The sequence below is a fragment of the Aphis gossypii genome, chromosome X, assembly GCF_020184175.1.
Source record: "Aphis gossypii isolate Hap1 chromosome X, ASM2018417v2, whole genome shotgun sequence".
NCBI classification, from domain to species: domain Eukaryota; kingdom Metazoa; phylum Arthropoda; class Insecta; order Hemiptera; family Aphididae; genus Aphis; species Aphis gossypii.
In genome coordinates, this window is record NC_065533.1 from 18,211,334 (window position 1) to 18,234,677 (window position 23,344).

At 24.8% G+C, this 23,344-nt stretch overlaps 2 protein-coding genes across 3 annotated transcripts; one reads left to right on the forward strand and one right to left on the reverse strand.

Annotated features, from left to right (window-relative positions):
- The first annotated feature begins 902 nt into the window (after positions 1-902).
- Positions 903-6,136, forward strand: LOC114125018 (protein CFAP276-like). Its single transcript, XM_027988492.2, has 3 exons — positions 903-1,133; positions 4,494-4,693; positions 5,944-6,136. The coding sequence occupies exons 1-3, from the start codon at positions 1,110-1,112 to the stop codon at positions 6,134-6,136; spliced, it is 417 nt and encodes a 138-aa protein (XP_027844293.2). The 5' UTR covers positions 903-1,109.
- Positions 5,839-17,818, reverse strand: LOC114125008 (mesoderm induction early response protein 1-like). 2 transcript variants are annotated; one of them, XM_027988480.2, is made up of 13 exons: positions 17,254-17,808; positions 16,058-16,091; positions 15,824-15,990; positions 15,610-15,747; positions 15,506-15,539; positions 14,733-14,812; positions 13,838-13,913; positions 12,663-12,724; positions 12,379-12,591; positions 11,676-11,849; positions 11,176-11,285; positions 10,709-10,865; positions 5,839-10,566 (listed from the first exon to the last, which is right to left on the reverse strand). In XM_027988480.2, the coding sequence occupies exons 1-13, from the start codon at positions 17,266-17,268 to the stop codon at positions 10,555-10,557; spliced, it is 1,272 nt and encodes a 423-aa protein (XP_027844281.1). In that variant the 5' UTR covers positions 17,269-17,808; the 3' UTR covers positions 5,839-10,554. The 2 variants fall into 2 exon arrangements, with proteins under 2 accessions (XP_027844281.1, XP_027844280.1); XM_027988479.2 differs by having other exon boundaries at positions 5,839-10,865; positions 17,254-17,818.
- Positions 17,819-23,344: the final 5,526 nt, after the last annotated feature.

The following is a 23,344-nucleotide window of genomic DNA, read 5'->3' on the forward strand; positions in this document are numbered from 1 at the left end:
TTCCTGTGGCGATACAAACTTCATTTTTTTTTAAACGTGTACTGCCCTTTTTTACTGTAAATAATTAAGCACCCACACGATTTTCGTTAGAAATGTTTCTAAATCGATACTTGAACTAGTAATTTCTGAATTATTGAACTATATATGTATAATAAGGGGAACATTCCTCATTAAAGGTTATTCATACGGCACATAAATACGATTTAATAGTCAGTTTAGTAATTTTTTTACTCATATAATTTAAAATTTTTATAAACATAAAATTATGGTATTACCTATATCAGTAAAATTTCTATAATTTTCAAATCATCATAACCCGCCTTATATATTCAAACCTATAATAGTACCAGGGACTATCGTTTTTAAAATTCAATAACTCAGAAAATACTCGTTTTAATTTCAATTTATACAGTAATTTTATAGTTAAAATAAATAAAAAAACAATATTATGCTTTACAATTTACAATAAAAAAGAGTGGTTTTGGTTTGAATAAAATAAGTTTATTTCGACATGGGAAAAAGTCCTACTGATAGAGATAAATCTTATAGATTCTTTGAAATGATATATAAAAAAAAATATTTGTTTGATTTATATGATCTTATAAAATTCAAAAATTATAATTTCAATAAATAAATTATTTGAGTGAAAAAGTTGGACGAACATGCTCGTTGAATCACTCTGTACGTACCAATAATGTGCTTATATATACATAATAAAACATAAATTAATATATATATATATAATAGGGACACATGGATACAAATGACTAAATAGCTAAAATGCATGGTACAATTTGTAATAGGCATAATAAAATAAATAGTGTCACCTTGGCAACAAGCCGCGGCCAAAAGCGTTCAATCATTCCTTTGACGAACCGCAAAAGCCGCAGCTCGGCGACATTATAACAATATTATCGTTGTCGTCATCGCTGTCCGTATAATATAGGTCGGTAGTGTAATAATGACAATAGTTTATATGCATAGGTATATTATTAGGTATTGTCATCGTGATTATATGCACGTGCGCAGTACTCCGATAATAGTAATAAAACAAGCATTGCACAGTTTTTTATTATGTGTAATTAGGTAAATTTTTATTTTGAATCATCATGGACGAGGATCAGCTGCAGCCGGTACGTGCGACTCACTATTGTAAATATTATTTTTATTGTTTAAGATTTATCTGAAGTGATACATAGCTAAAAATGTCAAGGGAATACGCCTTTTCACGTAGTTGTCAAAGGTAAACGTCTTGTGATGAAAAAGTATAAACAGTTGTATTAGCTTAAAATAATATTATTTTCCTCGAACTAACATTAAGTGTGTATGTACTGTGTGCGCGAATTTGTCATACAATTTTGATCAACAAGCGGTGCAAGTACATTTATTCTGCATTTATTCGACTACGAATAGGTTCAATGTTTGATTTAAATTTTTTATGTGCCAGTGTATGAATTTTTTGAAGAAAATTTAAAAAACACATTACAATATATAATAAAATCAATACATTTATCGTTCCGCTCAGAATCTGAAGTATAAATAAATAGTATATAAATGTGTTCCTGCGCATTACTTATTGTTATTACTAAGATATATACTATTTAACATTTTATATTAAATATAATAAAATTTCAAAATTTATCGTATCGTTTTTGATAAAGATAGTAATATATTGACAATAAATAAGTGTTGCACTGTGCGTTTATGGTAGGTAGGTACTTATTATATTTATTGCACTAGAAATAGTCGTATGTCAAGTTCTGATTTATTCAAATTAATAAAAATTAAATAAGTAAAAATAAATAACAAAAAATAGTTTATTTAATTTAGACTTAAAATAAATGTAAAATTATAATATCGACTATAAGACTTACCTATATAATTGCAAAACGATTTCGAGCAGTACTTTTTTAGGTGGTAGTCCATTTTCTTTTTCAAAAAATTATTAATATCTATTTACTTCCAAACATTATATTTGACTAAAATTATATTTATTTTCCTACAAATATTAAAATTTTCACCCGATATTTTAGCTGACATTGTTGTTGTAGAGTTGTTCAGTTGTCACACCATTGAATATTCCGCACATCATATTGTATGAAAAAAAGAATTAGGGTATACACCTATATATATTTTATTTGTTGCCGATTTTGGTCACGGATCCGCGGTTAAATAAAGAATTTTCAAGGTAATAATAAAAAGTAATATAAATTATTCATCTGTCTGATACCTATATCTTTTCATTAAAAAAAATGTTCATTTTCTTCTAAAAAGTCCTATCATTTTTAAAAATTCAAACGCTTTTATAACTATTTTTATTTATAAAATATCTTATATTTACAATATCAGTAATATCATGATTCACGATTACTATTAACAAAATATAACTATTGGCCAATTAATTTTGAAGGGTGTTCAAGAAAGTCTTGAGCTTTTCTTTTTAACTTATTCCTTAACACATATCTGATCAATATGTTATTCATATATTTTTGATGATTGTGTTCAAGCCCTCCTCGATAATATTTAAATTATTTATCATTAAAAATGACTTTTTTACTCATTTACTTTTTTTTATATATAAATCCACCATTCAATATTTCTCGGTTATTATTTTGGAATTTATACTTAAAAAAATGAAAACCATAAATAACAAAGTAATTTTTTTTTTCGATTTTAATTTTTACACACATTACACACATTCTGTATATTATATACGTCATATACTTAGGCTAAACATATAATTTATGTTGTATATATGTTTTTTGTATTGCCTATATTAAGCCCCTTAAAAAATTTCCCGTATTATAAATTGTATTATTGAATAGGTCTGTAAATTAATAATCACGCGTAGGTGTATGTTGTTTTTTATTTGTTATGAGTAAGACAAAGGTAAAGTAAAATTCTATATGTTTCAAAATGTATATAACACATTGAAGTAAAGAAGAAATATTTCAAAACGGCTATCATAAAAATGGTAATAATCTGAATGTCAATGATAATAATTTTATAGAACCTAGGGAAATAAGAAATTAATTTTCGTTTATAATCGAGTATAATATATTAGTACCTATTGTAAACAAATTAAAATAAACAATATATCAGTCAATCAATAGTTTATGAAATTAAAAACAATTGAATCACGCCTCTTTTACACGTTGTGACTTACAATATTATAAAAAAAAATATTAAATGATCTAATATACTGTGATTTTTCCTGCCTGAATTTATATATGTTACCGGAAAAGATGAAATTTAGTCAATGTTGATGATGACTAGTCACTAACGATAATTTCTGATTTAATAATGAATTAACACAGATTTCTATATAGTATAGAAATATATACTATATACTATCTGAGGGAATTAACGTTTATAACTAGTCATTGATAACTAAATTCCTAATAAAAGAAGGCATTGATGAAACCATTAAAAATAAAGTTAAAAATTGAACAACATACAGTCGTGTCTCAATAATTTGAATGTTTTTTTTGTCCCTATGGAACAATTATATGGAAAATATAATAAATAATATGGAATATGGAATTCCTATACACTCAATGCAATATTTATAACTTGGAAAATACAGAAGTCAAATTAATTTTTACCTCCCTTTAAATTCGAGTTATCGAGACTCGACTACCTATATTATAATACTTTATTATCTAATTTAGGATAAATCATAATCATAATCTAATAACATCATCGTTTTGTTTAGGCACTTTCAATTAATAATTAATTTAAGTTGTCAATTTGTATGCTCATTTTATTTAAATTTAAATCCATTTTTAAATAGATTATTAAACACAATTTTTACACTCGGCTATTCACTATTTCAGTGCATAAACAGTATTGTACAGTCACTTGCGGGAAGCGGGATACGTCCATAACGATACTAGTTATCTAGTACGATAATTTTTTATCCGTAAATTTTATTATAAATTATAACTGTGTACTTATAAGCAATAAAAACCGATAACATATAACCGGGTTTACCATAATACATACTGTTACGGGACATAGGTAACTTACCTATGTTTTTAATCAGATAGATCACCGATAAAGCTGTGTTGATATTTGTTTTGGTACGGAATTGTAATATTGCCTAATATAGTACAGAAATGTTAATAAAACTACAAAATATCCAACACTGCCTGTCCTTTCCAGTTATTGCCAATAATGACTAGGATATCACAAAAATTCCTGAATTATCATCTTTTCTGGTAACATACATAAGTGAATGTTGTAAAACGATTTTAGATTGTACTAGTTTCTTATAGCTTTTTTTTTCAACAAAATCCCTGTGAAAGTTAACTCAATAAGCCATTCTTTTTCGGTACTTAAACACATAAATACATTTTATATAAAAAAAGAAAAATAATACGTTCATTGAGTATTTGAAAAAACTCGGTTTCTACTTATAAATTTCAAGAGTTAACCATGCTAATGTATACCTAAATACATTATATAAATTAAAAAAATACCTAATATTGCAGTTGAAAAGGCCCCGGGCAGAATTGCACAAGAAACACACCGTGGCTAGCGAACACCGATGCGTGCAATGGATTCCCCAAGTGGACGTGGTCAACGACAGTCTGGACACAGCCTTGTTGTCAGTTTATAGTCATTCGGGGATAACGTTCCCTAAGAACAACGAAGTGTGCATGCAAAAAGACACTTTTATGATGTGTTTGAAGTGAGAAAATAATGGAAAAATAACTATTATAAATTACAATTTATTTATTTATATTTTGTAAATACTAAATATATAATAATAATCCAATGAGCTCATTTTAATACTATAGGAATACTTAAGTTAGAAAAATGTTAAAGAAAAAAATTAATATTTAATTGCAAAGAAATGACAATATTTTAAAAGTTATTAAATTAACATACTTATATTGTGTATATTAATCTTTAATATATGAAGGCTATATTTTAAAACATGACTTCATAATCCTCCGTTTTTTTTTTATGCTCATTGTAAAAATAACGTAACAATTACCGCAGAGTAAAATCATGGTTAATGGACTCATTATCTTATAAGACTCATTGGTTAATAGGTTAAAAGTGAATTTATTTTTAAGGACATATTTTAGTCCATTTAACCAATTATTATCTCTTCAACTTATCGCATAAAAAAGTTATTGAAAATATTATTTTTTTTTTACGTTACTAAAACTTAAATAAATAAATAAATTTTAGTTAGATTATGTTTTAATGTGTTACTACAATTAGGTATTTTATCAGAATTTTTAACATATAAGTTGGTACATGTAATATTATATTTGAATGTATAACACATTATTGTATTAGTTGAATAACTTATAATATTCATTCAAATCAACATCTGTTAATTTCTCTGATGAGTAAATGTACTAGGATCATAAGTATAACTTAACCTAAATTTCAAGGATTTTTCACAGCCAACTAATACCCACCTAACTGATTAATTTTCATCAAAATATGTTTCTTTAAAAAATCTTTACATTACATAAGAAGTTTAATATGTATTTTTATACAATGTTTAATAGATTGCTTTATTGGTATATTTGTATCAGTATTATAAGTACATACTACATAAATATGAATATAATATGTTAATTTATAATAACAAAAAGTTATAACAAACACAGTATACATCATATAGCTTTCAATATGTTCCTAAACAATATGTATAAATTATTATTAATTCAAAACTTATTTTTCTTGATTTTATAGTGAACTATATAAAATCATTGATTATTATTACTATTTATAATCAATGATAAAATTAAATGATTTAAAGTTATTTGTAAAAATCTAGTAGAATATTTAAAAATGCAAAAAAAAAATACTAAGTGTAAGTTAATGGTTTTATTAAAATTGAAAGTTTATAAAATGCTTGATAATTATATATATTATATATATAATTATATAACTGATATAAACATTTTTTGGTAAAAGGAAACAGTTGAATAGTATTCAATCAGATCATAAAGTGGAAAAGCTTTTTAGAAATCACCCATTAAAAATGGGAGGACTTATTGGTGAACGAAAAGACATCAATAGTATTAAACTGGGATTAGTTGGAAGTCATATTTCACAAACTAATCATGGATATTCAAGGAAAGAAGATGGTACTTTTTACAATTATTAAAATACAATAAGGTTAGTATAATACTAACAATGATGGTACAACGTAACATCTAATAATAAAATAACATTTTCAGATAAGCAATAGAATGGATTTTTTCAACTTATTCATAGATTATACATAAATCATATAAAGAAATAATTAATAGTGTTGGTAATTATAATATAATTCTATATCTGAAATTCAATTACATATGACATTTATATGGTAATATATTAAATTAAGAGTTTACAAACATACATATATTTAAATATATTCCAATACATAAAATCTGTTTTTTTTTCTTAAGTGATATATAATTGTAACTGAAAACAATTAAATAGATAAATTATTAATATTATTATATAATTCAATTATTTATTGGTTTGTCTATGGCGTTAAAATATAATCATAATATTATAAATATTTATACATGTAATTTCTAAATAAAATAGACAAAAATAAATATTAAACATATGACATATCTGTATAATATATATATATATATAATAGATATTGAATAATTATTTTAATAGCTTTAGGGGCAGAGCTTAGTAAATACAATATTACTCTGCAATAAAAATAAACATACACACTGTAAAATATCAATCATCCAGTTATAAGGACGGCAAGACAAGTTTAGGAAAATAAATATTCAATAAATAATTTGATTTCAACTTAACTGTTTTTAAACATATTATCAGATGTAACATTAAAAAAAAATAATAATAATAATAAACTGATGAGGTAGGTATATCATAAACATCTGGGATGATTGATATTATATATTTTCCTAGTATGAAAAAAGAAAAATGTATTTAATTTTATATTAAATATGATTAAAATTTTTATAAACCTAGCATTTTAAATTGTGTCTGATTATTATACTAAAGATTATCCATCTTTAGTACAGTATAAACTTGTACATACACGATATGATTGAATTTTTAATATTTTTACAATGCTTATTTTGTTAAGTATAACATAAAACAATGATAAAAATTCAACAAATTAATCAATGTATGTACAGTGAAACATTAACAATTACTGATGAGTAGAAAAAAAGGAACATATAGCAGGTACTAAGCATTTAGTGTTTGTTTAATATAACTAGATAGGTAGTTTTTCATATATAATTAATTTAAAAAATAATATGATGGGAATAAAATTATTTCGTGAAACATATGCATAAAATTTAACTTAAACAACAACACTTTTGATTATAAATACAGTATAAATCTAATATAATTACATCAGTAAAGGCCGCTCAATTGAAATTCATGTGTACATAATATTATATCCATAAATGATATTGGTTGGTACAACTCCTCAATTAAGCTACCACTTAAAAACATTAATATTATCAATTCATAATATAATGTTTTTTTACTATCGATGTTTTAAAAACTAAACTATATATTTGGCCTGACTTTTATTACTCAACCAAGATTGTCAGTGAATAAAATAATACATAATAAACAGTATTATAAAACTTAAATTAGTATAACACTTATTATAATCACCTAAAATAATTGATTTTAAAACTTACAAATATATTATTATTTACATGTATTTTATATATTATTTAAAATACTAATTATTTTGAAATTTATACGCCATACAGGACAAAAATAAAATTATCATCACAAATTAAGATTAATTATTCAACTTTGATTTATTTGAGATTTTAGATATTGATTGCAGTCAAGCCAAAAGAGAATAGAATATAAACATAAAGTGGCATATTATTGTGTATTGATATATTTATTCTTGAAAAACTAGCTTTATTGGTGAATTATGAAATTTTACAGATTCATATAAATTATGTAGTTTAATATATCATTAATTTATTCTTAATTTGTGAGACGTACCTATAAATACATATTATATATTTAAAATGGTAAAAAAAAATATTCATCAAGTCTGTTTGAATACAATTATTTATGATTAAAAAATATTAAAAATAATAATATATATATATATATATAACATATATAAACCACATTTAGTATAATTTCTAGAAACTTAAGACTAAATTATATTTTCCACTTATATCTGTATAAATAGTAATATTGATTACAACTGTAGCTATATAATATTTAATATAGATGTTTATACATAATAAATAGTTGTAAAAATGATAGAACTAATACACAGATTAAGTAGTTTGTAACATAACACCAATAATTTAGTTTTAATTGTAATATGATTATTTTGCCTTCAAAACAATTAAATGACAAGTAAATTCTGGAATTTTAAATACTATAATGCTAAGAATATTATTATTATTATTATCATTATTTTGGTATGATAAATATAATTTCAGTATAACTAAATTTTATATTTCTTTCAAAAATTGAGAATGCAACTCATACTTAAGAATATATAAAATTAAGGTAATTACAGAAAGAAATAGAACTTAAAACTATTATTTTAAAATATGTTTTTAAAAATGTGTATTTCATGGTCTTTGTATCCAAATAATTTAGACCCATTTCTTTAAGCTATTTAATTTATGATCTAAATTTTAATGGAGATTTAAAAAAGCAACAAATAATTACATATATATTAAATTACTTAATATATACTCAATAGTTCCTAAAATAATTAGGAATTGCTAAGTTATAAACCATTTGAGTAACATAAATGTTCAACTTTAGGCTTAGTATTTTAAAAAAGACTTGAAGTTTATTTTAGTTATGGCATAAACAAATATATATGTATAATAAGCATTATAATTGTTACACAAAATGTTTTATAGATATATTTTTATTTAATGACTAAGATTTACACTCAAAATACAGTTAAATTATATTAATTTTATTGAAATGTTGAATAATTTTTTTTTAACGAATGTATGATTTATAGAGGAGGTTAAATGGAGAGTTGTTAAAGACTAATATTTTCAAAATATTTTTATTCAGATCACATTTAGAGCTAAGCATATAAATTTAAGATAGGAAAATTTTAATTTATATGCAATGACTCATATACAACTAAATTTGCTATTGTTAACTATTCATTTTAATTGGTAAAAATGATTCTTAATAGAAATACTATGTACTTATAAATATTACATTTTCAGTAATATTTCGCACATAAAATAAATACATTTCACTATATACTAAATAATAAGTACATAGTATCAATTAAGTTATAAAAAAAGGAATGTCAAAACCAATAATATTAACAATAAGAATTAAATCAAATAGGAATATTATATATTTGTTAAATTTAATTTATTATTATATTATAGCAAAAATATTTATGTAAAACTATTTTTAAATCTCAATGAGTATATGCTCATACTTTTCTAGTAGGGACTTTATAGGTATAGAAATGAATAATATATTTAAATTAAAGATCAGATCTTTAAATTAAAAATAAATAATAATTAATGAGTGTTAGTAATTCTCCTAAACAAGTTTTTTCAATAAATAAATTTAAAAAAATAAAGTAAATAATTTAAAACATACTTAATCTGCTTTGTATGTATAGACTAAGTATGTTAGTTCTCAACCAGTATATTGTGTAGTGCTGTGATGTATACCACCAAAAACGTTTTAATCAGTTTATTATTGATTTCAATATCATTCGTGTAATAAAATACACTTTTATTTATATCAATATTAAAGTGTAGACAATAATTTATACTTCTAGATTTAGTATTTTTTTGTAAACCTATTAATTGTGTTAAACGCATGGCTATATAACTGGATTTAAGTTAGTGAAAAAAAGGTTGAGAACATATTTATTATTTAAGTATAAAAATTTGATTTAATTATAATTAAAACAAATATATTTAATTTATTTTTGTAATAGACTTTCAAGGAACTCAAATAATAATCAACTTATTATGTATTATATAATATAATAGCTTAGACAAAAAACTGTAGTAAGAAATTTTAATTATTTAATGTTTAACTGTTCAGAATTTTTTTAAAACTTCAATAACATTTTAGAAATATGCTATTTAAATTCAGTCTTCTCTTTGTCCGAAACTTTATAAATATATATGAATGCATAGCTTATTTTAAGTTTTTTAATTTAGGTCAGCATATGGGTTAAATACTACTTAACTATTTTAACTTCTTATCTTAAATTATTTTTTTAACTAAATTTCTAACTTACTTTAAATATTAATTTAATATTTAAGATACTATATGTATGTTAGTTATATAATGCTCTAAGATCAACTTTGTATTTTATGCAAACCTGAGTCACCATGGTTGGAATTAAAATATTGTGGTGAAAACTTAAGTTAGTCTGATATTTGAGGATAACTATTATTGAAGTATCTATTTCCAAATGTAACTCGAACGGGTATTTATGCATTATCTGTGGATATCTCAAATGTTTTCCGGGTGTCAGGCACTATGTTACCGTGAAGAGTTATTATATTGTATTAAATTTGACCATATAACACAATTTTTGATGATTTATTAATTCTCAATCTGGAAAAGGGAAGCAAAATAGTCGCTATAATATAATATTTCATGGCTTATAAGTGTACCTGAAGGGGTGCACTAAATGTTAGTTGGTGTTAGTACTAGTATTAGTATTACTACAAGCATTATTTGTAGCTTTTTTTCGTACTTGTCTTTTGCGATCAGCATATATTAAACACTTCATTTGTGCTTTATTTTCAGCAGCGTTTAAGCTATCTTCACTATCGTCGTGGCTATTCTCTGCAAACATACTTGTCTCAAAATCACTATCTTGATCTTCTTCGGAATCCCAATGTTGCCACTGCCTGTAATTTAAATAATAATATTTGATTTTATTGCAAAATTAAATTCTAAAATTAAGTTGTTGATGTGTGGGTAGAGTTATAGATTTTCTTAGTAGCCTAGTATATTTAAATTTCATATAAGTATAATATTACATTTTTTTCTTTTAATTCATACATATTTTGATGTTTAATTAAAATATTATGTTAAGCTTAACATGATTAATTAATAATAAATAATAACCTATATTTTTATACACACACTTTCTTTAAAAAGAATATTAAAAATTATTTTTTAATAAAAATAATCTACATTTTAAATGTATTGTCTTACTTTATTTCTGGACGCATTGAAACTTGTTTTCTTTCAAATTGATCATGTCTATCACTCTTTTTCCAAAAATAGTAAAAATGAACCAACTCTGCTACTGATCTAGTTTTAACCTTGAATGAAAATTAATTATTAGTTTTTCAATAATGTATTAATATGTATAATGATTATATGCTTATTATTTAAAATGAATAAATCACTAAAAACTTGCTCATGGATTTTATAGTTTGGATAATATACTGTACATCTAGTATATTAAAAATTTTACCAAATTAATATTTATAATTGGTTTAATATTTGACTTTTTTCAATTATTTAAAACATTATATACCAAATTAAATACTTATAATCTAGATTAATAGCACAAAAATAAATTGTATGTAATATGTATAATTTGAATTAATTCAATAATTATAATGTAAGGAAAGTTAATAAAAATTGCCTTATAAACAATAAATTGTTGTCTTAAATAGCCAAAAAAAAAAACAATTTAAATTTAACACCTCTTTTTGTATGGCATGAAAATTCTTTCCACTGATCAGTAATCCCATCTCAAACTTTAATGTTTCATCTTCTGACCAGACACTTAATGATTTCTCCAATGGTATTACATTTAATGACATTCTTCTGAGAGCTTCAGCCACATCATGACCACACTGAACTAACAAGTAAAGTGCCTGTCAACAAAAAAATCATTTAATTAATTTAAAAAATATAAATATTTTAACTTATTCAAATATGTATAAATTTGTATTTATATATAAGCTAAAAAACTTGAAATAATATGCAATTATGAATAAAAATAAAACATTGAAATATGCACACAAAAATATATCCTTTACAAAATAGTACATACTGCTTTTTGATTGACATTAAAAAAATTTAATATTGAGTTTTAACATCAAAATGAAAATTTTATTTGAGAACAGTTATAAAATAAATTATTATTAGATCAAAGCAATTTTTTTAGTTTTTATTAAAACATAAATAAATATTATAATTAATTTGTTTAAATTAAAATACATTTTAAACCATTTCTATGGTAAATATTATTAACTGGTTATTTATATTGTTGATTTTAATTCTATAAAGTAATCCTTAATATAAGGAATATAAGGTAATTATAAATTTCATATATTGATGTCTATTGTATCAGTAATCCATACTTGGTTTTTTACAAATCATTTTTATACCTAAAATAATTACCTTTTCATTATCACGAACACCAACAACTTTAGACTTAGGCTTTAATGCTTTTGTTATTTGCTGAATTTTCGTTAAATAATCTTCAATTAAATCTTCACCCAATACATTTGGATCCCATAACAGTTCATCATTATTTTCATAAGGTAATACATCACCATAAGTGGATAACTCTTCTGTTACTAGAGCTTGAAAATTCAACCCAACATTAACACTCTGAAAATATAACAATATATATCTGAATATACATAAGCTCATTAATAAGAATTTTATCAAATTTATCTAACCTTCCAATGAAGTTCCCAATAGGGTCTATAATCTTCATCTTCATCTTCACTTTGTACTTGGTCTGAAAAAAATTAATTTGATTATAATTTGTCTTGAACAAGTGCGACTAATTTTTCAAGAAAGAGAATTTATATTAGTACTTTCATTATTATTTAATAATAAAAATGATCATCTTCTGTAGCAGTAAATTAATTAATAAAATTAAAATACAAATTAATATTTAATACAATAAACTAAAAATTTAAGTATTGAATTATAAATAACTATAATGTATTTCAGCCACCGAGAGAACACTTCTGGACGGTGACCAAAATTTATCCATTCATCCCACCACTAAACGTCACCGCCATGTGTTAACGGCGGCCAGTATTTTGGAGGGTTTAGTAGTGGAAATACGCGAGAACGGATGAATTTTGGTCGCCGCCAAGAAGCGTTCTATTGGTAGTGATGGGCGAATCTTGAAAGTGAATTGATTTTAATAGGAATAAAAAAAATCGATTTAAAAATAAAATCACCGAGGTAGAATCGATTCAAAAAATCATTTAAATCGTCCATCACTATCTCTTGGCAACCGGACTATATCTACAGAGCCATTATTTTAACAATAAAACTCATTCAATTAAAATTTATTAATTATTAATATTTTTTAAAGTGTTTTAATACATAAAAATCAAAAGAGTATTTTATAAATTATAAGTTATAAGTATTCTAATGTTTATGTTAAAAGAATGGAGAGATACAGAACAGTCTGAAAAATGTTGGTCTACTCTTCCATTAAAAAAATCTTTAAACACTTTCAACTAAATTGAATTTGGATTTTTATATATTAAAATACTCTAAATAATATTCTGCTTCAGAATATGTAATTAAAATTTTATGTTGTTATTCAAGAAAATAAAAACATATTTTTCAAATTTAACCATTCTTTTTTATACTGTTAATTATACACAAATATTATAAATATTTTTTCAAAAACAAAATAGATTTTGAAACAAGAAGTAATATTTGATAAATTAGATATCCAGTGTAATGTATTTTTAATATATAATATGTTTTATAAAAATGTTTATCAATAAATAAATGTATTTTTTAACTAATTAGGTTACAATTGAGTATATACTTTCTAAGTAATATATAAATAAAGAATCTATGAACTATTCATAATTTAGCTTACCAAGTTCAGCCATATATAAGTTTAATAACTGAGATGCATTACTACAATCTTCGCCTTCCTTAACACTTTCATTTTCCTAAAACAAAAATAATAATCAGATAACAATATTTTTTGATTTTTAAGATAGATTAAAGGGTAATTTAAATTTTTTATTGAACATTTCTATGGATGATAATGTAAATTGTAATACAAAATGGCCAACACGTACCTAAAATGTATTATGTTTAATACTTTATTTTTCTAAGTCTTTAAGTATGCCATAATATTAATTATCTAATACAAAATAAATATAACTAAATTAAATTCAGTGATACCAGATAAGATTTAGATTAATATTATATTTGTTTATTAAAACTTCACAGTTGAATTTTATATATATATAAAAAATAACATAATTATTATTATTTTTTCTAAAGCATTATGATGTAAATAACTATACTTGAATAGTAAATACCTGGGTTTTTAATCTATGAATCACACTTTATAATTTATTAATGAGTTGAATTTGCAGTAGACAACAAAGAATAGTTTACTTTATTATTATTATTATTTGTATAAGTATAGAGCGGTTTAAATTATTTTTAAAATTGAAAAATGTGTGGAAACAAAAAGATTGAAAACCCATGGTAGATATAATAATTCGTTTAAAAAAAGAATATTATTTCACTCTTATTACTATGGATTCACTTGTATAGAGCTCTTAAATGAATAATAATAGAAAATGACCTTTTAGTTTTTACATACTTATATTCTTTTAATGAAAGAGATAATAATATATAATATCACTGGGATACGTTTAAAAAAAAAGTAAAAATAGCCTTTATCTAATAATTCAATTTTTTTTTTTAATTTGAATTTGATTTTTTATATGAAGTTCAATAGGTAAAAAAATTACTTTTGATGTTTCTTCAGACATTTTATTTGATGAATCACCTTCTACAAATGTTCGCTGATCAGTTGATTTCGATCTTTTCTCTAAAAAAAAAATTGATTAATAGTAAATGATATTTTAAAATAAATTAATAATATTGTTATAACACCCAAAATTATAATATGCATTTGCATTCATTTATTTATTAGCTTAAAATGTAGTTAGGTAAGACAAATATTTGAAGATTGGCACAATAAATTAATATGAAAATTGTGAATTCGCATAATTGGAACATTAAAAAAAAGCATCTAATAAATAATATCGCCTAATTTGATTAATTCATTGTTGACCTATTGGCTAGTTATTAATATTTAATATTTAATTGATAATTGTTTTACAATATAACTTGCTAAGATAAGATGAAGTTTGCTGTAGAGCATAAGAACTTGAGTTAAAACAATTTATTAAATAATAAACAAATAACATATTTCAATTATTTTATACATTTTTAAACATTAATTTAATGTAATAAACATAAATAATTATTTTGTGTCTTTGCTTATTTTGTATATTTTTAATGTTTTCAATGCATATGATTCTTTTTCATAATATTCACTGTGCATGATTAAAAAATAATATATAAAATAAACTGATTGAGAATTTAACAGATTTTGGTTCATTCTAGTACTTTACCCAAAATGTAATATAACAAAGTCAATAACATGGGAAAATTAAACTTGGTAAATTGATAGGAATGATTAATTATACTACATTATTTAATAATATTTTTGTTTTACCTGCAACGCCATCAGATGAAGTCGAAAGCTTTTTCTAACATAAAATAATAATTGTTATTATAATAAAATACATTTCGAAAGTTCATAAAAAATAATAATTTTACCTTTCTTTTTTTATCTTTACTTTTCTTTGACGAACTCTTCTTCTTCTTCTTCTTTTTCTTTTTTGTACTTGTATCCGGAGTAGTATTTTTTGAATATCCATACATAACCATAAGTTCATGAATAGGCATGTTACTTTCCTATGAACAAAACAAAAACTATAACAACTATCTAACAATAATTATAATAATACAACTCGTAATACAAGGATATTACTTCTTCTAAAAATCTTATTTCTCTTAAAGGATCCTCCAATTCTGGAAGTGCTTCTTCTTCTTCCATTGTTGTTTCATCATCAGCTTCATCTACTTGTTCATAATCTTTGTCCTTAATTAAATCATCAACAGGTGGTTCATTATCTTCTATTTTATCAATATTATCATCTACAAAATTATAGAAATAATTACAAATAGTGTTTAAAATCACATTAATTATAATATAATTATTTACTTATTGATTGAGATTCTTCAGATTTAGCGACAACCTATAAAATGGAAAATATATTATTATTAATATAATACATAAATTAAGTTATTGTGTACAATCTACAATGCTAAAATAATTAGTTGTTTAAATAGTGTTCAACATGTCAAATTGATTACAAAATATATTCAAACTGAACTTGATGATTTACTTAAACAAAAAGTTATAAATGTTTTTCTACAATATTTATAATGCTCTTATATAAATAATTGAACCTTGTTAAATGATATAAACATTTTTTTTGTGTATAGTGTATGTCAATTGTCAATTTAGAACTTTTTAATAGATTGAACGATCATATTTTAAATGTTATTGAGGTTGACAAAACATGTACCTACTATTTTTGTCATATTAACCAATTAAAAAATATAAGAACACATGAATATCATATCAATGAAACTGCTTGTGAAACACTAATCATGCAGAAGGTACCTTTACTTAACTACATAGACTTATGGAAAACGCCCAATATAAGTCATAAATTAGATATTATGTGAAACAGAACAATAATAACACATAGACCATAATAATTGTAGTGGACAAAAGCCAAATACGAATATTATTAAACGGTTAAGCAGAAAATTTATCAAGAACAGATGTGACACGGTAACAATAGATCGAATGAACAAAACTTTTACTTGACACGCGTAAGGGAAGGGGCACTGGTAGCGACACCGATCAGGCATCGATATTAATTCACTCGTATCCCAACCAAAATTACACACGTGATCACGTTAAAAATCACTACCCATACTACCATTAGTGGACGAAAATACCACCACCGGTGAGCAAAAGGGGTGCGAGAGGTAGAGGGTAATACCATTGATTGTAAAATATAAATACCACAAGCAGCAGGCATTAGATTCGGTGAGCATAGACGCGTCACTTCTGCTCTACGTCAACTTGTCTTCCGACGACGGTACTCACATACACACACACACACACACACACTAACCTATAGGGATGGTGGTAATTGGAGCGAGTGGCGGGCGTGCCATTCGAACCGCCCTGAGATTCGCGAACGTATACGTACGGCTGGGTAGTAACAGGAATAACGCAGCTGAACGACCGCCTAACGCGACCCACCCGTCCATATCGATCGCGATCGTCGTCGTCGTCGTGTTAATTTTTAACGACAACATCAATATCAAATTATCGTTTACCTGTTCGTCGGCCATGGCGTTCGCAGTTCGGTCAGAGCGGTTTGGGCCGTCGGTACGCGGACGGATATTGCGTCAGCGACGTCGTCCCCGTTCGAGGGCGTAGACAAAACACACAGAAAACGTCGGTCCACCAATTCAACGACTGCGGTCGAAGGACGTCATTGCAGCTGCCGCTGCTGCTGCTCGTGCACACAGGATACAGGATACCAAAAACAGTATGAGTGGTGTCGGACGCCGACTGGCGAGTGGCGGTTGGCGCGCTGTCGTCCGGGCGAGAGAATATCGTACTGCGGAGTAGAATATTAGTTTAGCCGTTCGTCGTCGTAGTCGAATGGCGGTCAAAACGCTACGATGATAACGCGGCGGCGGCGGGCGACGGCGTTAGACGAGTGGGTGATAACGTCATCCGGCCGTCATCATCATCATCCTTGTTGTTATTGTTGTTGTTGTTGTAAATTGTGTATGTAGTTGTAGTCGTCGTCGTTCGCTCATTTCCCTCCTAACCGCGGCATTGTTATGGTACAACCGTCACGGCCGCCGCCGCCGCCGCCGTTCGACCGGCCGGGTGGGAGCGGTACACGGCCGCCGCCGGTGGTTCCTAAAATCTGACGAGCGACCGTGAACACGGTTGTTGTATACAAATACATGGAATATTATACAGAAATGAATATTAAAATAATATTATTTACGTCCTATTCGAGTCATCCGTACCGTCGATAGATAAAAATCGTAATTTTAATTGTCCGGTCGTTTCAGATGTTAACCAATGCGGCGGAATACAAATTGCTGGGAAAAAACGAGCTGAAACAAAATCCCAGGTACTATAGGAATAAAAATAACTATTGTCAACGAAAGTAATCGAATAATATTCATATTCGAATGTTTTTAAATTTTTGAACAGTTAGTTTTGTCTGGTACACGACCATTTTTAGTTATTTAATTACTGATTATAATAATATAGGTTATAACCTTACTTATGATTTAATTAATAGTGTAGGAAATCGGCTTTATAAATAATTTTAAAAAAAATCAAGCTTTATAAAATGTTAAAAATAAATATTGAATTTACATTTGCGTTTAATTTACTTTTATACTTAAATTGTATCGACCAAAAATTGTCACGGTGGCTCTTTTTATCGGTTAATTTTTTGCTATTCTACACTATACGATTTACGCTTGCTGTAAAAAAACCATACATTTACAGATTGAGTATCTCTCATAGAGAAAAGAAATATTTATACATATTATGATTTTCAATAAGTAACAATAATAGTTTGAACTTTGTTTTGTAATACCTACGTGTAAAAAATTTAATGTAGTTTTATTATTATTAGAAGTTATTTTTAAAAGTCTTACCAGTGAAAATATAGGTACAAAGAATAAAAACTACTACCACCTAGGCACTTTAAACTTTAAACGTTAGTTAAATATTAATTAGGCATTTTATTTATTTCAATACTCCATTGTAGAAAAATATTATGCGTAAATGTAAAACATATTTCAAACTTTCGATAAGCTAAACAAAAAATTATTAAATAATAGTAGGACAGTAGATAGTAAACGAATACCTTAATTACCAAGTGCCTACACCATTTTTTTATATTGAACCAAAAATATTTATTTTACTACTTACTAATCTAGTTAGTAGGTACCAAGTTCTTTAAATCTTTTTTTTAGCCGTGCTCATTTATTTAATCCTGTGTTTATGAAACAACTACCTATATTAATTATTAATGCCAGTTCAGATGAAAAATGTATTAATTTAGGTAATGACTTCAATGTTTAGTACAATTTAATAAGCTAATAATTATGTTTTAGACACCTTTAGTATTTAGCTCATTGTTAAGCCAAATGTTTAAATATTTTGAGTTGTTCATGCAATGCGGCATAAATATAACAAATATTTAACAAAGCTTTGTATGTTTTAGTATATATAATAAATAATAATATACATAAAAGTAAAAATGTTCATATTTACGGATAATATAGGTAATTTTAAATTAACCACCTACAACAAAATAATTAAAACTGTAACTTTTCATTTAAATATATACTCGTCATTTTGTAAATATGTTTACTTAGAATGACTGTTTAACGAAATTGTACATATTGGTATTAAGCATATTTGTATGTTATCGTGATAAAACTTATGAAGAACTATATTAAAATTTCAAACCATTTTATTAACAAACAAAAATGTTATGTTATCATACGTTATGTATAGATACATCAAATAATGTGAAACCAATGAAAATATTATAAAAATTATATTAAGAGAAAGGTAGTTATTTTGCAAAAATTTCAAGTCTTTTTTTAAATTATGACAAAAAAAAAAACAAGTGATATTGCCGAAAAATGGTTTGGTATAAATATTTTACAGTTTTTGATGTTGCCATATTTTTATGTATAATAGTTGTGTTTGAGTAAAAAGTAAAATCATAATTAATATTTATTACTAATATAATTAGTAATACAGTGAAATGTGCATAAATGAATGAGAACTAGTATAATATAAATTTTTTACAAATCGTACACATAACAAATGAGTAACTATCGCAATTCGCAATAATGATCCAAGGAACCCTTCCCCTCCGAGCTCCGACCCTCCATCACATTTAACATCGCTTTTATTATATACAGTAATACAGTATACACTCACCAACTCGAAGATAATAATAATGTATTAATAAGGTATTGGATATAAACTCTTTAAAAAATGCCCACTTTCGATTATTTTGTTTACCATTCATCACTGTAAATATTAATCAACAAAAAATTGTACCTATTTAATGGTAAAAATAATATAATGTATATTATCAAATCAGACATTTTGTTAGATTAATACTCGAATAAGTACCTAAGTGTTTACTATTTATAATATTATACTTAAATATATATTCTGAAATTTTGAATAATAAAATAAACATAAGAGATAAAATAAATGTATTATAATAAATTAATATTGTAATAAGCAATTAAAATACTAAGTGTATAATAATATTCAATCTGTTAATTTTATTTTATGATGATACATTTTTACATTTTTTTTTTTAGTGCACCTACCTATATTATTTGTAATAACTGTTGTATAATTTTCATTGTTGAATTGCTCAGTAATCAGTATTCACATAATTGATAATGTTGTATGTTGGTATTAATTTACTATAATTTTATACACACTATTCTTTTATTACTTTCATAAGAAAAAAAAAACTGTTACTGTCACGTGCGTTATAGGGACATAACAATAAACATCAGGCAAATGCGAACAAAAGTAGTTATGCAGTCAAACATTATCATTCTATTGATACAATATATATATTATATAATATATACAATATACATTCACTATAACAGTACGATACAGGCGGCTGCAGAGTATCAAAAGCATTTCATCAAACAATAATATTCATTATAATTTATATTTTATTATATAATATAGTATATATCATTATAATCATATACAATATTATATTAAATACTATTGAATGTATATATAAACAAAAATAATAAACAATTATAAAAGAAATCATATCAATAGTCAACACTCCAGTACGTTTAAATTAGACCCTGACAACGGGGCAAGATCCACCCTGGGTTGTCTACCAGGATGTATACGAATAAACAAATAAGTGTTGATTTGATTAATGTATTAATTCAATTTTAAAGTAGGTACTTAAAACTTACAAATGTCAAAAAAAAAAATAATAATAATTTAATTTTCAAAATATTTTGTCTCTGTTTGCTATTTATTAGTGTTTGAAATTTTCAATATTATAAATAGTATTTTAATATAAGCCAAAAAAAGCATCAGTGTTAAATACTTACATGAAATTTAAAATAATATCTATTCACATTATAATACTAAGTTTTGATTTACGATCTACTTTCAGAGATATTAAAACAATTATATGAAACCATAAAACGTATAAATTATAAGTATAAAAAATCACAGCCCATGTTTTCTCTTTAAAGTTTAAATATTTGTTTTTTAGACGGACCTGCAGTAAAAAGCCAACTGTTGACTTTGGTATTTATCTGTTGCGTATCAGCGCAGGCGTACGGCGTACCCATAATACATATTATGTACATATTATACACTTATATATGATATGAATATATCTACTTGATCGCCATAGGTTCTGCATGAAATCAATAAAGTTTCGTTTTTGTACTGGAAATTACTTTGAAACCATAATAATTCATACTGAATTTCTGTACTCGAAAGTAAAATTAATTTTGTATAAAATATTTAATATTTTAATATGATATCGTATAAAAAAAGTATAATACACATTAATAATGTAATAATGTTAAAATATTAGAATTAAAAAAAAAAAAATTCTCATAACATTTACATTGCAATAATATTACGCGTCTTAACATCATTATAACATAAGTTCCGCTCACTGTGGAATTATTCCGAGTGTATTGATTTTTGTCTCTCGCGAGTTTCTGAGAATCCGTCCACATATTATGTACACATTATTATAAGTAATTTTGTTATTTCATATTTGTATACTTATCTTATACACGTACGCAGATATAATATTATACCTGCATTTTTTGGACGAGCGCAAACGATGGTTCATTGTTTGCACTAAGCACCCGTGTTTAGATTAGGTATAATAAAGACGCAATGTATATAATATTTTATAATTTAACAGTATTCTCGCCGTAAAAGTTCTTTAATGAAATTTAAGTATTACCTAAATTGTGCAATACATTTTATGTGTGTTGTGTATATTATAAGTCGAATAATAATAATAAAAAACCAAATTTAAATAAACTTAACATTTCATTAAATTTCTAGTCACATACTCACATTCACGATATTTTTGACATAGCGCCATAAGATTATATGCGTTTATGCGGTTTTTATAATGTTTATGCCTTTATGATCTGAAATTCTATAATTCTAGTACCTAATCTACTTTATAAGTAGGTAATTATAATTGTATTTTTTTTCGTAATAGAAGTCTAACTGTTTTAATGAGATGTGACCCACACATTGTTTTAGTTATATATATATATATATATATATATATATATACTGATTAAAGATTTGTTTTTATTATTTTAGTCAGAACTTTAACAACAAAGGATATTACTTATACACAGTTTCATATTTATACAATTTGTATGCATTTTAGTTATCTATTTACATTTAGTTTTATTTTCATTTTTTTTCTCGATAACTTATTAGGCTTTTAACAATATTATTTATATCTACGTATTTGTTGTTTTTTAAGCCCATATACTGCAGAGCTCTACGGCATACAGTTTTGTCAGCGATGATTTTAATTCATAGTCAAAAAATAATTTTTAACATCTATGGGACAGCTAGGTACTTTTTTTCTATATTACAGTACACATCAATATAATTATTATCATTTTAGAAATCCCACGTATATGTTTTTTCTGTGTAATTATTTTGTTCTAAGTATGTAGTTCGAATGAATTACAATTTTTTTCTTCATAATAATCAATACGTTTAACTTTCATTGAGTTGTTTTAATTTATTATTTATAAATAGAGGCCATATATGGTTTACATTGAAACGTAATACTATTTTATAGGTTTGTTAGAGTATATATATGTAATATGTATATTATACATACATATTACATGTACTAATATCATATTGAGATAACTCACACCCACACTCCCACAGGTCTTTAATAATGTTCGTTTACTAGCTACTATATAGTATACTATAGATATGGGACGCATCTATAATATATCGTTAGTAGCTTGTTTTACATCTAAAAAAGTGTGGATTTGCAATAACTTTATCAAGTAAAGATTAAAATGATTAAGTTTATTTAAGATACTCTTATACAGTTATACATTATGATTTGATTTTTTAAATCATTATTTTCCAAAATTATTACCTGTTGATATTATTATTTAAAATTGATTATGATTTATTTATCACATATTATGTGTAAATTGAAAATATATTAATTTACCCCATGCACTTCGTTGCACAAATAAAATTCATTCGTATTTAATTTGGTGACCTAATGCTAACATTTAGCGTAACGCGTGTGGATAAATAATACTTTTGGTTTTCTGATTTGGTGTATAG